The sequence below is a fragment of the Rhea pennata genome, chromosome 10 (assembly GCF_028389875.1).
Source record: "Rhea pennata isolate bPtePen1 chromosome 10, bPtePen1.pri, whole genome shotgun sequence".
Classification (NCBI taxonomy): Eukaryota; Metazoa; Chordata; class Aves; order Rheiformes; family Rheidae; genus Rhea; species Rhea pennata.
Window position 1 is genome coordinate 8,886,477 of NC_084672.1, and position 13,265 is coordinate 8,899,741.

Sequence of the window (13,265 nt, forward strand, 5' to 3'; positions counted from 1 at the left end):
CCAATACTTCCAAAAAAGCAATAGGCAACATTAACAAAAGGATTACTCAGAATTCAAAAGCAAATGGGATTTGTGACCCATTATATTAACCAGGGACCAGAGAAAGCTCTGCAGAGAATGAACGCTGCCAGTAGGTCACCAAACCAATTATTAAGAGCTCACAGATCACGAAGCTAGATATATACACACACACCAAGATAAATTTCTATTTGCCTGGAGAAGCAGGATGCTGGCTGAGCCACCCTCCCAACTCAGCGTTCTTTCCTTCCATGTGCCCATTAAACCTGGATTATATCTAGTTACTTTCCCCAATAATTCACTTCTCCCACAGGTTTAATGCTGAAGAATAACATTTTGGAGGGTAAAACCTGAAAGGAGAAATTTAATGTGCATAATTACTTTGATAGTCGAGAGCGAGCAGAAAGCAGGCAGGCAGCACGTGGAAGGAGCAGGCCAGCCACACACACGCTCAGGCTAACAGCCGTCACCATCCTCCCCGCACCACCGCTGGCCTGCGCCTAGGGCCACCAAAGTCCCAGTTTCCCTCTGCCCACATGTTTGAGGGGGAGAACAGCCCTTAGCCACAAGATAACCTGCCTACATTAGCTGTCACCCTAATCTCCAATAGAGGCCATCTTAGGCTGGAGATTGTGCACTATCATACATTTTCCTAAACTTTTGCCTTTTTTAATTATAAGACTGGACATTCTTGACAGCCATTTAAATGTCCAGTTCCTGTTAGCACTCTGCCCAGCCCCTGACACAGACCCCTAAAGCCTTCTATGTGCTGCATAAATGCTTTATTGCCTTGCCTGGGTTCTGAACAAGCTTTATTTTAATGTTGCTGAGAATCCCCTCATATTCTGATTGAGAAATGCCCTTGCATCTTCAAGTACTGCCTACGAAATCCTGCCAAAGATCTGTTAGGAAGAAGTAGCCTTGACAGGAAAGCCGTATCCAAAACAACTTGAAGGCTACCTGCTGTCAATGTTTTGTACTCACATCACAAACTCCTGGCTTTGCTTTTCGAGGGCGTGGTGTTAAGGACCGAGTATTACAGCACAGCTTTTGGAGCAATTTTCCCCAAGTTTAAGTTTCCCAGTAAGCCACCCTTCCTTTATATCAGTCTTGACCTCTGCAGAGGTTCACCCCAGCACTGCCCTCTACCTACCCTACTCGGTATCCTTGAAGCCTGTGGGTTATGTTAATGCACAGGGAGGGCTTCACTAGAAAGGGAAAGAAAAAAACATCCCAAGACAGGAGGATAAGACCTAATCAACTCACGCCACTAGTAACCTCAACCAGATTTTCCAAGCCATTTTCTTCTGGGCCTCCTGGCTGTCACAAGCAGAGTTTGTTTCAGAGCACCCCACCCTGCTTCCCCTGCAGACTGCTGTGCAGGGCAGGAATGGGCAGCTCTCATGGAAACCCTGGAAAACACCAGAGAAACACCTGCTGAAGAGACGCATCCCCCCAACACAAACACTCCTACGCCTAAGCCAGCTCACTCGTTTCCCTGCCAGGGAGGCACAGTGCTCCTTGCTCTGCCAAGCTCGTGGCTTCATTTGGGAGCAAGAACATTTCTCCTTGTTTGGGTTTTCAGAGAGCAGGAAGACCTATTGCCCATGGCTACACTTGCCTCTCCTGGCTCTGTGTATATCTAGCTTCCAAATGTTGGTGGTTTTGTTACTTGGAGCCAGCCAGGAGCAACAGCTTCCTAATAGATGGGAAAGCATGCAGTTCTGAACAGTTCACAGTGTACATAACTGGGGATCTGCTTAAAGAATGCCAATACCTACCTGAAACTCCTGCAGACAAGGGGATATCCGTTATGGAAGATATTTTGTAGGGAAAGTAGAGGAAATCTGTATCTGTAAAGCTGAAAAGTGGTTTTATTAGGAGTTGTTATCTCTCCTTTGCTGGAGGGGAGTGCTAGCATCCAATTTGTCTCAAAGAAAAACTTCATCTCACTCTTCTGACACAGTGGCCTAAGCAATAACTTAGATGCAGGAGTTTTAAACTGCAGTTGAGCCTTCCATTCTTTTCTGCTTCTTGAGGCTTTTAGCAATGCCAGCTAGACTGCGTTGCACCACAGAGAGGTCATCTAGATTTGTCTCCTTCCCCCTTTGAGTGAGAAATTATCCGTCTTTTGTGAATCACCCTCACAAATAGAAGTGCTCTATACTGAAAAAGTTTAAAGAGCAGAAAGCCTTTGCAGTCTGATCATCAGTGCTCTCCCAGTTCCTCCCCAGGTTGTCCTGTCTGGGGAAGATAAACCTTGCTTATCCTAGCACCTGCAGCACTTACCTTGTTTTGGACTTCTCCATGCTGTGCTTCTCAGAAACTGAGGAGTTCTAGGCCCTTTGCAAAACATCTCTCTGCCCATACTTCAAGTGAGAAGTCTCCAGCTGTTCCGACTGTGCTTTGCAGTAGAGAATCACAGCAAACTTGATGCCTTCGAGCTACTCACTATTTCAGGTTCTTATGTAGACATCTCATGTGATGAGGTCTTTGCCAAGATGAGAAACACACTTTAGGCTTTGGGGACAAACTGGTGCCAAAACATCTAGGCAACGAACACTCGTACAATCCACCATCACATTTGCAAGGCAGGAGTTTTGTATTTTGTGCTCAATGCAACTGAAATCAAAGCCTCAATGACCTACTGCAGGACCTCTGGCAGTAGAGAAAAAACAAGATGCAAGACCATTCTCTCTCCTGGAAGACCTGCAGAACATTCTTCTGCCTTTCCTGCTAGAGGCCAAGGTGATGGGCAACAGGCCACACAGGACAAGAAGTGAGCAAAAGCACCTGAGTCAGAGGATCCAGGACTGTTTGCAGAAACCGGCTGAAGCTTGGCAAATAAAATAAACAGCAGGGGGGCAGACACTGCTCATACACAGGTTGGAAGCAGGAAATTCTATTTTAGGTGCTGAAAAAAAAAAGAGTATTGCAAGTTCCAGATAAGGCCAAGTTCCTTGCACACCTGCTACCTTTAAGAACAAGGGTATGAGTCTGAGGAAAAACAAAATAAAATAAAATAATTTTTAAAGAAAGGCTGTTGATTCTGGCCTTTCCATCACTGGAAGGAGCTACTCGTCTTTCAGCACAGACAGTGCCCATAGGCTTGAGTAAAACAGAGAATAAGAACTGTCTGGATTTGAAGACCAGTAAGTTTTCAGCTCAGCCCTTTCTCTCTCTTGTGTTCCTAGTTTTGAAGGCAAACAAGCACTGTTTAAATAGCATTTCACATGCTTTGAAAGTCCAACTCCAGCGACATAGAATCTGCCTTTGGTATAGGGAATGTGGTACAGACCTTGGCAAGGGGCCTGTCCTAAGCCTTGCCCACACAGCTCCGCTTGGAGACTGAACGCTACAACCTGGATCAGTGGGGCCAAGAAAAGTCTCTCCAAAACTGATTGCATCTACTGCCCTGAGCCAGCTGGGGACACAAGGGTCACAGTGGTGACGGAAGGTACTCATTTCTCCCCTCTGCAGGAGCTTTCAGTCACAGAGAAGGCAAGAGTCTCACCTTCAACAGTGCTGGCCTCAGACAGGAGCCAAAAGAAATCTGTAGCTCTGCAGGCACATTTCCTGCTCCACATTTATTTCCTCTTTGCAAATGCTTTTTCAGCACAGGCACAGCCTCCTTGCCAGGTCTGCAAGGGCATTTCAAGAAACCAAGTTTTGTTTTGTTTGTAATTTATTGCAAGCCTGCAGCTCCTAAACTGTCCAGCATTAGAAAATAGAAGGCTGCTGTGCTACCCCTCACCCCAGTGGTTGTGGAGTGATTAAGGATAGCTTTAATTTGAGGCCTGCAGCTCAACAGCTCCCAAAGGATTGATAAAATATATATAGCAATCTCCAGTTCCACCTCTGGAGGCTGAACTCTCACTGGATGATTAACGACAGCTATTTCCTCCATCTCTCTGCCTGCCACTGAAGAAGGCTGATTCTCTGCAAGGTCCTACCAGCACTGGCCCACACTCTGACTAGCAAACAGCAACATTTACAATCAGAAAAACACCCCAAGAAATAGAACCAGCCCCAAGGAGGTGAGGTAGCACCACACAACCACAGGAGAGTGCTTTTAATAAATAAATTGGGGTAAATAGGGTCAGGCTCCTTGAAGCAGGCCCTGCTTGGCTGCATTAGCAGCACTGGCCTAACACAGTGGGAATGGAGCTAAGAACTGGGAACTCCTCAATGCAGCCTCCACGACTTTCCCAAGAGCAGCAATGCTGAGAGCAGCTTTCCCAATGCAAGCAAAAACTAGCATCTCAACATAGAAACAGAGCTGCTGGTCAGTTGTTACTCTCGTTTTCTGCCTGTTGTTGCAGCTTCAGGTTCAGAAAGACTGCAGCATGGCTGGAAAAACAGCAGATATTTTTATATTAAAGAAAGAGCTGCATGAGGAATAGGCAGCAGCTGTGTCCTCTGTGCCACCACTTACCAGAGGCTCTTGGGTCAGAGGCAGCTCCAAAACAGTTGAAATGTAATTTTCAATCCACAGGTACCACACACAAACAGCAACAAGGCTGTAACACAGAGCTGTGAACAACCTGCAAGAACACAAAACAGTTCCCCAGAAACCTGCCTTCCCCAGCCTTGTGGGCCCTCATCTGCTGCCCAGGATCTTTGTAGAGGTCCCACACTCTGCAGGTATGTGGTTTCTGGTTACTGAAAAAAGAAAGTTCAGCCACGGCAGACAGGGTAAGGAAAACTGGACTCCCTTTTAGTGAGCTGGGCAAATGAACAAGTTGCTTCTACAGAGCCCAGCCACAGATGCAATTTGCATCCTAAGAGATCAAAGTATGGCTGGAAAAGCTCATCAGGCTGCTCCAGGCCAGCAAGAGCTAATTCTGATTGCTGCTCTGATGCACACTGCAATGTGCATTTCCTCCCAAGAGAGGTCACAACAATTCAAAGAAAAACTATAGTCTTAGGAGTTGAGATGGTGCTTAAAAAAGAGAAATACTTCAACTTGGTCCCTTGCTAGGTCTCCCAATGCAGCTAGCTGGCTGGCAAGTCCCCCTCTTATACCTAGGAGGGCTTATTCCCACCTGGACACACAGGTAACTCTCCAGTGCTGCTCTTAGTAAAGAGCAGGTGCCAGGAACACAAGCATTAGCTGTTATTTAAAAGAAACTGTTTGAGCTCTAAACTATGACAGGAATCTGGGGAGGACAGGCAGCCTCTTAGGTACCACAGCCCTAGGGAATGGCCCACTCAGGAGAGGAAAAGGAAGTTGCAACATGCATTTCCAGAGGAGGTGGAACTCCCTAAGGAGAGCTTCACCAAGGAGTGTAAGTTTTAATATTTATTTAGTACAGGCCCGAGGAAGAGACCTGGAAAATAAGGCAAAGGCAAATTATCCTCCAGAGCCCAATTCAGCATCTCGTACACACAGACCATGGAAAGCAGCAGCTGTGCTTCTCCCCAGAGCCATGCTCCACATCTTCCTCATCTGCTGGAGCACAGCCTAGCACTTATAAGTCCAGAAGGAATCGAGTGACTTTCTTCAGATATTCTGTCTTCAAGTAATCTCCCAGCTCGTCCTTTGTGACCCACAGGTAATCTTCTTTCAGTTCTGCCTGGGACAAATCATTGCTCTGGAGGAAGGCTTTGAAGAAGAATACTTTGGCTCCCACGTTATCCTCAGTCCTGATGGCCCTTGGGAATTTGTACTTGTAAAGCCCATATGGCGCATTCCCCAGGAACTTGGCTTGGATATGATCTCCTGCAAGACCCCAGCAATGCAAGAAAACAAGACATAAGAACACAAAGCAACAGCAACTGCTTTCCTAAAGTAACAGGAAGGGAACAGGACACTCCCAATGTCTGGCTCAGACTGACTGCTCCTTCTTCCCAGCAGAGATATTACCAATCATAAAATTTCATGGGTTTATTTCATGGAAAACCTCTCTCTCCTAGAGTCCTGCAAGTTGCCTAAAAGTGAGAGAGGTAGAGAGCGAGTATCAAGCTCTGCCAACCCATAGTGGAAAAAAAAAAGGACACACAGATTTGCTAACACCATTTGCCACAAAAGCTGCTACAGAGTGACAAGAAGGAAAGTGAAGCTGTACCTAGAGCAACCTTAGACCATTCAGGAGGCAGTTAGACCTCAGACTGTGGGCCAGTCTTGGCACTCAGTTGCCAGCCCAGTTAGCCCCTCACATGCAGCACAACAGCTGAGCTGAGCGTAGTGCTGTTCTAGTCACTCTGCAACAATGCAGTTACAGAGCAGCTTATGCAGCCTTCACAGCTCTTGCCAGAAACCTCACCACATTTAGCTCAGTTCCATTGCCATAAAATCCCTTTTCCCAGCAGACGGGAGGAAATTTTACTACAGAGGATTTCAAAATATCCTTAAGTTAGGGCAAGGAATGAAAACAACTAGGACAAAGAGGAGAAGAGGGCCAGGTACACAGAAGGCTACATACCCAAAAAGGTAGCCATAGCTCGCTCAGCTGTGCTTCGCAGTGTCTCTCCAGGCTGCCATTCTGCTTGAGGCAGGAGCCACAGCTCCTGGTTACCAATTTTCTGTTTCACCAGAAGCATCAGGTTACTGTCCAGCTTTCTGTTCAGTGATGTTCGAATGTTGTTTTTGTCAGCATCTGCCAAAAAAAAATACATACTGGAAACAAAGTCTCTCAGCAGCACTGGTCTGATCACTACAATTCATCACTTGTCTCCTTCTGATGCTTTTCCAGTAACAATACACACACAATACTGATACATGCAACGAGACCAAAATTGAGACCAAACACTATCAGTCACTCTAGGAACTGATGCAGGGTTTAAGTGAAATCCACTGCTACGCTGCATTCTACTTATTTCATTTTCAAACGAAATCAGAATAAGCAGTTTAGACTTTCAATTTGACAAAAATCAGCCACAGCTCTAAGCAAGTTTGTGAATCAAGCTATCCGAAGTTTTTCTTATAAGAAAATCTATTTGCATCATTTTGTAAAGCTGTGTTAACAAGCACATGGGGACAGAGCTTCCTTTCTAAGCTAGGTAATTCCTCTGCCAACCGTGCTGCCACACAGCCAAGACCCTCCTTAAAAAATCAGCAAATGCCTTCATTCAGCATTCAGTTGTGTTCCGCAGACTATCAAGGTGTTCTCCTCCACCACGATACAACAAAAACTTCAGTCTGTACCTGTTATCCGTGGAGCAGCTTTGAACTGCAGTAACTTCTGTTCCCACTTGTCCTCAAGGTCTTGAGCCATGACAACAGTTTTGCCAGGTCCTTCATCATCGTCATCATACATGCTTTCCTTCCTCCTCTTCAGCTGCTCTTCCTCCTCCAGCTTGCGAATTTCATGGTCCGAATAGTGGCTTTTCTCCAACTCTATCTGAAGAGCACCACAGAGAACCGTTACGCCCTGCAGTGCCGTCACTACAGCTGCACAGAGCTGTGGGCTGCACAGGGGTGGGCAACGGAGCACACGGCCAATCTCCGGGGCTGCGGCCTGGCTTCTCCGCTCGCAGCGGGTCCCCACCGGGGGCAGTGGCAAACCCAGCTCCGGAGGCGACAACCTGACCCGGGACCGGCACCGGCACCGAGTCCCGGCCGCAGGCGGCACGGCCGGCACCTCCGCGTCACCCGAGCGAGGCCTCCCGAGGCGCTCCCCGCCCGGCCCCCTCGGGCTGAGCGGACCCGCCGCCCCCTCGCCGCTGCCCCCGGCAGCTCCGCGGGTCCCCGCGGCCGCCACCTTCCCCGCCGGAGGGGTCGCCACTACCTGCCCCATGAGGGCCGCCATCTCCTCCTCCTCCCGCCTCAGCGGCTGCGTGATCCTGGGCAGCCGCAGCAAGCAGAGCGCGCCGAAGAGCCGCCACGGCCGGGGCGCGGCCGCCGCCGTGCACAGCCGCTGCCCGAGCGCCGCCATCGCGCTCCCGCCCGGCCCACAATGCCGCGCGGCGGGCGTCGCCATCTTTCCTCCCAGCGCCCGTCGTGCCTCGCGGTGACCCGGCCGCCGCGGCCGGTCGGACGCTGCGGCACCCGGGACGGCGCGCGCGCTACGGAGGGCCGGAGGGGCCGAGGCATGAGCGCGGCGCTGGCGGTTGCCTGGCAACGGCTGGTGGGCGCGGCGCGGGGGTGAGCGGGGGGCGCCGCGGCCCGGCCCGGCCCGGCCCGGCCGCGCGGGGGGCCCAACGCGGCTCCCGGGGCCCCGCTCCGTCCGCCGCGCTGGCGCGGGCCCCGGCCTCCGCCTCGGCAGCAGCCCCCGGCCCTTCCCTTTGAGCTCCCCGCGGAGCAGGGGGCTGCCCGGACCCCGAACTCGCTGCGGCCAGGTTCGCCGCCCGCGGCGGGGCCGAGGGTCCTGCCCGCTCCGCCGCTGCCCCCCGCTGGCCTGCGGCGCTCTCTCGGGCGCAGGCCGGAGGCCCCTGGGCAGAGGTGCGCTCGGGACGCCCGCTCCGTGCGGATCCCGATCTCTTCCTTCCGTTTCTTTCACGCAGGGGCTGTAACGCTGCCTTGCGCCATGGCGTACACACCGGTGCCTGGAGACTGCAGGAGCTTACGGAGAAGGTTGCCGCTAAGGAGCCGGAGAGCCAAAGCTTGACTGACCTTGGGTGAGACGGCCACGCTGTGCCGTGAAGTCTCTTCCATTTGCCTCTCGCTGGGAGGCTTATCGCCTCTACTGTTTTTCGGTGAAGGAAAGAAAGCAAGTGATTGGAGTCAATCACAAACACAGCTTGTGTGTTTCTGAGACCAGACATTGCTGGATCCCTTTTTTTTTCCCCTAGATTTCCAGAGCATACAAAATAAGATTTTGCAAAAGTTAAAGAGTAAGTGTCTGATATCTCTTGTTTTGCTTCTCAGCCCTTTAATCCTGCAAAGGAACTCCATGAGATGGGATGGAAAGACATACGAAGAGATCCCAATAGCTCACATCAAAGCTACATACAACAAGTAAGCAAACAAGCTTCTCCCTGCCTATTTTCACGTAAAATAAGTTACAGTGTACCTAGGTTATGGCTAGTCATCATTTCAATTGAAAAACTCAACGGAAAAAGTCAGGGAAGCAGTGTTCATGACTGGGAACATAACAACACTGAACCCAAACCTTAGTGCTGTTCAGGAAGCATTACTGTCTTTATATTATCTCAAACAGGAATAATAGTGTTATTACACATTTTGACTACATTCTGATATGAATAATTAGATGCTGACAGCTTTTAATGTCAGGTTCATTCCTGCCCTCAGTTCTAGCAGCACTGGTATACAGCAATCGAAACTGAAAGAGCTGTCGTATTATCCTCAGGAGGTGGTTGGGTTTCATTAGCAATCCCTAGTACAGTATTTTACCATCTCTTAAAGCTCTCTGAAGTTCTAAAAATGTTCTGTGTAGTTTTTTAATAAACAGAAGAGGTAAAATGCTCACAATAGGAGGTGATTCTGAAAGAGTTAAACCTTATCTGAGGAATAGCTAGCAGGAGAGAATTATCCAGAAAGGTTTTACCATCTGACTCTGATTCTCCAGGATAACCTAGAGGTTCTCTGCTCGAAGCTCTGCAGCTGGTTAGTGTAACTGAGATAGTTAAAGTGCTGAGTTAAGATGGCTTTGAGAAGGGAGACAAGAGTGGTAAGCCTTGCAAGTTAAGAGACTGGTCTTGTTCTAGCTTATTCCTTCCTTTTTCTCCTCTCCTATAGCACCCACATCCAAGTTGTCAGCTTTGACAATAGGCCGTTTGCCCGTACATCCTGTGGCACAGAAGGCTTCCAGAACGCCAAGAAGGGAACTGCCATCGCAGCACAGACCGCAGGCATAGCAGCAGCAGTGGTGAGTCTGTATTGGTTATTCCCACTGTCAGAGAGGAGAGCTGATTGCAGAACGCAGTACCAGGGTATTTGGAGTTATTTTCAGTGGGATAGAGAAGGGAGAATAAATTTTGCTTCTCATTCATATTGCTGTCCCTTGCTCATGGGTAGCAGTCCAGACCTCTGTTCCTCAGAGCCTGAGCAGCACACTGCCATTTGCAGGTTGTTTCCCTAGCTTCATCAGGCACCGTGAACATCTTGACACAGAGCGGATCTGAAACAGCAGTTAGAAATGCCCAGGTGGTGAGCTTAGCTGTGCAAGCTGTGATTGGGAAATGTAAGCTGTAACTTATCCTCTTCTGCTCCAGTTTGCATAGCTTCTTTTTCTAAGTGAACATATCTCAGTCATTTTGTGAGGGAAATGTTGCCCTACAATCAGCAGTTTTTCAATTTTTGCACTGTAAGGGACTGAGAAGTGGCTGTAATTACTGGCTGCGGGTTTTATATACGCTCTGTGTCACAGGAGAACCGAGCTGCTGCCAGCAGTTCCTGTCAGAGAAGGTGATGTCCTTGCATATGTAGTTTCCAGATCCATGCAGTGTCCTGTAATCATTTCTTTTTAAAAAAATAAAATAAATAAAACACACACACGGGCTTCCAGATGGCAGGAGAAGATGAGACTGTCTGTGTCATGGCCCTCATTATAGCAGAATGAGGCAAGATGAAACTGAAAATCCATACCCTAAATTAGGTGGAACTCACTCTAACCTTTTAGATCAGAGGTATTCAGGGCCACTGCTGGCTAACAGCTTATTGTGGTTGGCTCAGAGGAAGAGAAGAACATTTTTGCTATTAATCTTTGCTCATTGGAGTCTCAGAACAGCTGTATAACTGTGCTTGGCCAGATTTGTTCCTGTACCTGTTAAAGTCATTAGCAGATTAAATGCACTGGAATATAGGAGAGAGATCCAGAAGGGCTCCACTTGGTGGCACTGCTGCCACACGTTACAGCAGGTGTTTTTCATCTTCAATTTCCAAGCCCCTAGAAGTTTTGTACTGAAGGTGCGGACTCCTGCACAGCAAATCTAAAGTTTCCTCGCTGTTCTCATTTACCTTCTAGAAAGAATCCACTCATCACAGGATAGAAGTCACTGTGTTAGACAAGAGAAAACGGCATGGAATTAGCCCTTGCTAGTCCCTGTACAGTTTAGTCACGGATCAGGGATATGTCGTTTTCTGTCCTGACTTTAGGTTGCAGAAAGTTTGATCTTAAAGCTTTCTCTATATGCGAAGTTGACAACCTAACACCTAACAGAAGTTCTTCTGAAACTACCACTGATTTTTCTAAGCCTCTTTTTTTTTTCTGCTAAAGTCTCGCTTTGTGTAGTGATCCCACTATTTGTCTTCTGTATCCATCCATTAAAACCTACCTTTTATTTTTACTTAAAGCATACCATAATAGTGGATCAAAAGAGAAAGAAAGACTACAGGGGAGCTAGAGCAGCAGTGGATATATCAAAAACACTAACCAGTTCTTCTTTCCTCAGAAAGCACGTGGGAAAGGTGTATTGCATGTACGAGTCATGGTGAAAGGACTGGGACCAGGACGCAAAGTAAGCATCTGAATTTCTTTCCGTATTTTTCTTTCCCTTTAAAAAAAATCAGGCTGGGCTCGTGACTGTACCTGTTGAGCTCATCTTTCTGAAGGCAATACAAAGAATTCGTCATTCAAGTGCTTTTTCCTTTCTCCTCAGAAACAATCCAGTCACAAGAAGAATGCATCTTAGTAGTGAAATTTTAGAACAGAATAGAAACTATGGAAGTTTCTTCCAACTAAAGTAGTATAACTGATAGGAAATGTGATAAAAGGACTGGAAAGGAAGGAAGGTTTGAAATGGATTTTCTAATACTTATTGATTATTTTTAAGATAATTGCGAAGTGGAAGCATTGGTTACTTCTAAAATCAACTCGTTCCAAACTGTTTTCCCCTGAGCTGCTTCTCCTTCTTCCACTCTGCACCATGCTGGTAACAGTACATCATCTGTCATCTTGCTCTTCCAGGCTGCCATCAAGGGTTTGACTATGGGAGGTTTGGAAGTTATCTCCATCACGGACAGCACCCCAGTTCCACACAATGGCTGTCGTCCCCGGAAAGCCAGGCGAATGTGAAAGAGAAGTGGAAGAGATGCAGCTGCATTCACTCTTAGCTGGTGCAACATGGACTGGGTGACTAGGTTGACGGTTGCTCTTGTGACAGATCCTGGAAAGCCATCTTCCATAGAAGTGTTTGCTGAGAGAAACTTGGAGGAGAGAGACCTCGGCCTGGTGGTAGAAGCACGGATACGTTTACTTTCTTAATGGGAACCCTCTTGTGTACAAAACCTGTTGATTAAAATGTTGATCTTTTGACAGCCATTCCTGCTGTGTTCAAAGAAGTATTTTGGATTATTACTGCCTCTCAACTGCTCTCTTCCTCTCGCCACAGTAGGTGGCTCTTGTCTAGCCCTCAGTGGTATTACTGCCCTTGTTATGTGGAAGAGGAGCTTTGGGAACGTTAAGAATCAGTCATTCCTTTCCAGTCATCTGTTACAAAAAGAGCCCCATAGGATCACTATTGTCCTTGCTCTTTTTCCCGTATATTCTCTCCTTGCAAATATTTGGAAGCTAGACCTGGGGGTAACTCTTTCCCTTTCATCTAGCTTGCAGAGCTCAGTGTGCTGTGCAAGAAGCAACTCCCCCTCTGTTTGCACAGCACAGAGCGCTGTAGTCTGAACTCATTATTGTCAAAGATCTGTTGTGGTGCTTTGTTTTGCCTAAGCTGTAGCTGACCTGTCAGTGTTATTGGCAAATAGAAAATGCCAGTCCTTCTACAGGGGCTGGTATCTTGCCAGTTCTGATGCTTGCAGTCTCTTTGGTCGTGTCCTGTGCACCACAAACTGAATTTGCTGGGACTCCTGGAGAAAGCAAGCAAGGGGTTAGTAGGCCTGAGGAACAAAGAAACACTGCTAAAGAGATTTAAAACACTTAAGACTTGAACTGCACCTCTGTATACCCACAGGCAGCATAGGCTGTGTCATAGCTTTATAATATATTACTGCTGTTCCAGTTCCATCTAGAGAGAATTTCTGCCAAGCAAATATGTCTGTGTCTCTCTAGAGCATTAACTAGAGGAGGTAACAGCACCAACTGACTACAGCATTGATTTCCTGGGTGGCATAGGCACAATGCCTAGCAAAGGGCAGCGTCTCAAGACGCCCGCTGCCAGAGAGAACTGTTGAATATACACAGCATATGCTGGGAAAATACTTCTGTAAATAAGACTGTCTTCTGCTGCAGCCACCAGTCTTATCACAAACCCAGAATCTTCCCTTCTATAATTTCTTTCTGTGGTTCCTCCTTAGTATCTTAAATTGCATAATTAACTCTTCCTCTTTAGTGAAAGGGTACCATGGCAACAAAGCAGTGAACCTCCTTCATGGGGCTGAAAGGCATGCAGAA

At 47.8% G+C, this 13,265-nt stretch overlaps 2 protein-coding genes across 4 annotated transcripts; one reads left to right on the forward strand and one right to left on the reverse strand.

The window, feature by feature from the left end:
• Positions 1 to 5,489: 5,489 nt before the first annotated feature.
• On the reverse strand, positions 5,490 to 7,895 carry MRPL46 (mitochondrial ribosomal protein L46). The gene is made up of 4 exons (XM_062584022.1): positions 7,749 to 7,895; positions 7,166 to 7,361; positions 6,444 to 6,617; positions 5,490 to 5,740 (listed from the first exon to the last, which is right to left on the reverse strand). The coding sequence occupies exons 1-4, from the start codon at positions 7,893 to 7,895 to the stop codon at positions 5,490 to 5,492; spliced, it is 768 nt and encodes a 255-aa protein (XP_062440006.1).
• Positions 7,896 to 7,961: 66 nt separating this feature from the next.
• On the forward strand, positions 7,962 to 12,182 carry MRPS11 (mitochondrial ribosomal protein S11). Of its 3 annotated transcripts, none has more exons than XM_062583539.1 (6): positions 7,963 to 8,104; positions 8,464 to 8,577; positions 8,828 to 8,917; positions 9,659 to 9,788; positions 11,314 to 11,379; positions 11,829 to 12,182. In XM_062583539.1, the coding sequence occupies exons 1-6, from the start codon at positions 8,052 to 8,054 to the stop codon at positions 11,934 to 11,936; spliced, it is 561 nt and encodes a 186-aa protein (XP_062439523.1). In that variant the 5' UTR covers positions 7,963 to 8,051; the 3' UTR covers positions 11,937 to 12,182. The 3 variants fall into 3 exon arrangements, with proteins under 3 accessions (XP_062439524.1, XP_062439523.1, XP_062439525.1); XM_062583541.1 differs by having other exon boundaries at positions 8,027 to 8,049; XM_062583540.1 differs by lacking the exon at positions 11,314 to 11,379 and having other exon boundaries at positions 7,962 to 8,104.
• Positions 12,183 to 13,265: the final 1,083 nt, after the last annotated feature.

What these genes read in the sequence shown, in the direction of transcription:
- MRPL46 (XM_062584022.1), bottom strand. Translation starts at nt 7,895, where the DNA reads ATGGCGGCGCTCGGGCAGCGGCTGTGCACGGCGGCGGCCGCGCCCCGG. An exon ending in AGCTGCTCCACGGATAACAG is followed by an intron (nt 6,618 to 7,165) that starts GTACAGACTGAA and finishes TTTTTTTGGCAG; the next exon opens with ATGCTGACAAAAACAACATT. An exon ending in AGCTATGGCTACCTTTTTGG is followed by an intron (nt 5,741 to 6,443) that starts GTATGTAGCCTT and finishes GGGGTCTTGCAG; the next exon opens with GAGATCATATCCAAGCCAAG.
- MRPS11 (XM_062583539.1), top strand. Translation starts at nt 8,052, where the DNA reads ATGAGCGCGGCGCTGGCGGTTGCCTGGCAACGGCTGGTGGGCGCGGCG. An exon ending in CAGGCATAGCAGCAGCAGTG is followed by an intron (nt 9,789 to 11,313) that starts GTGAGTCTGTAT and finishes TTCTTTCCTCAG; the next exon opens with AAAGCACGTGGGAAAGGTGT. An exon ending in GACTGGGACCAGGACGCAAA is followed by an intron (nt 11,380 to 11,828) that starts GTAAGCATCTGA and finishes TTGCTCTTCCAG; the next exon opens with GCTGCCATCAAGGGTTTGAC.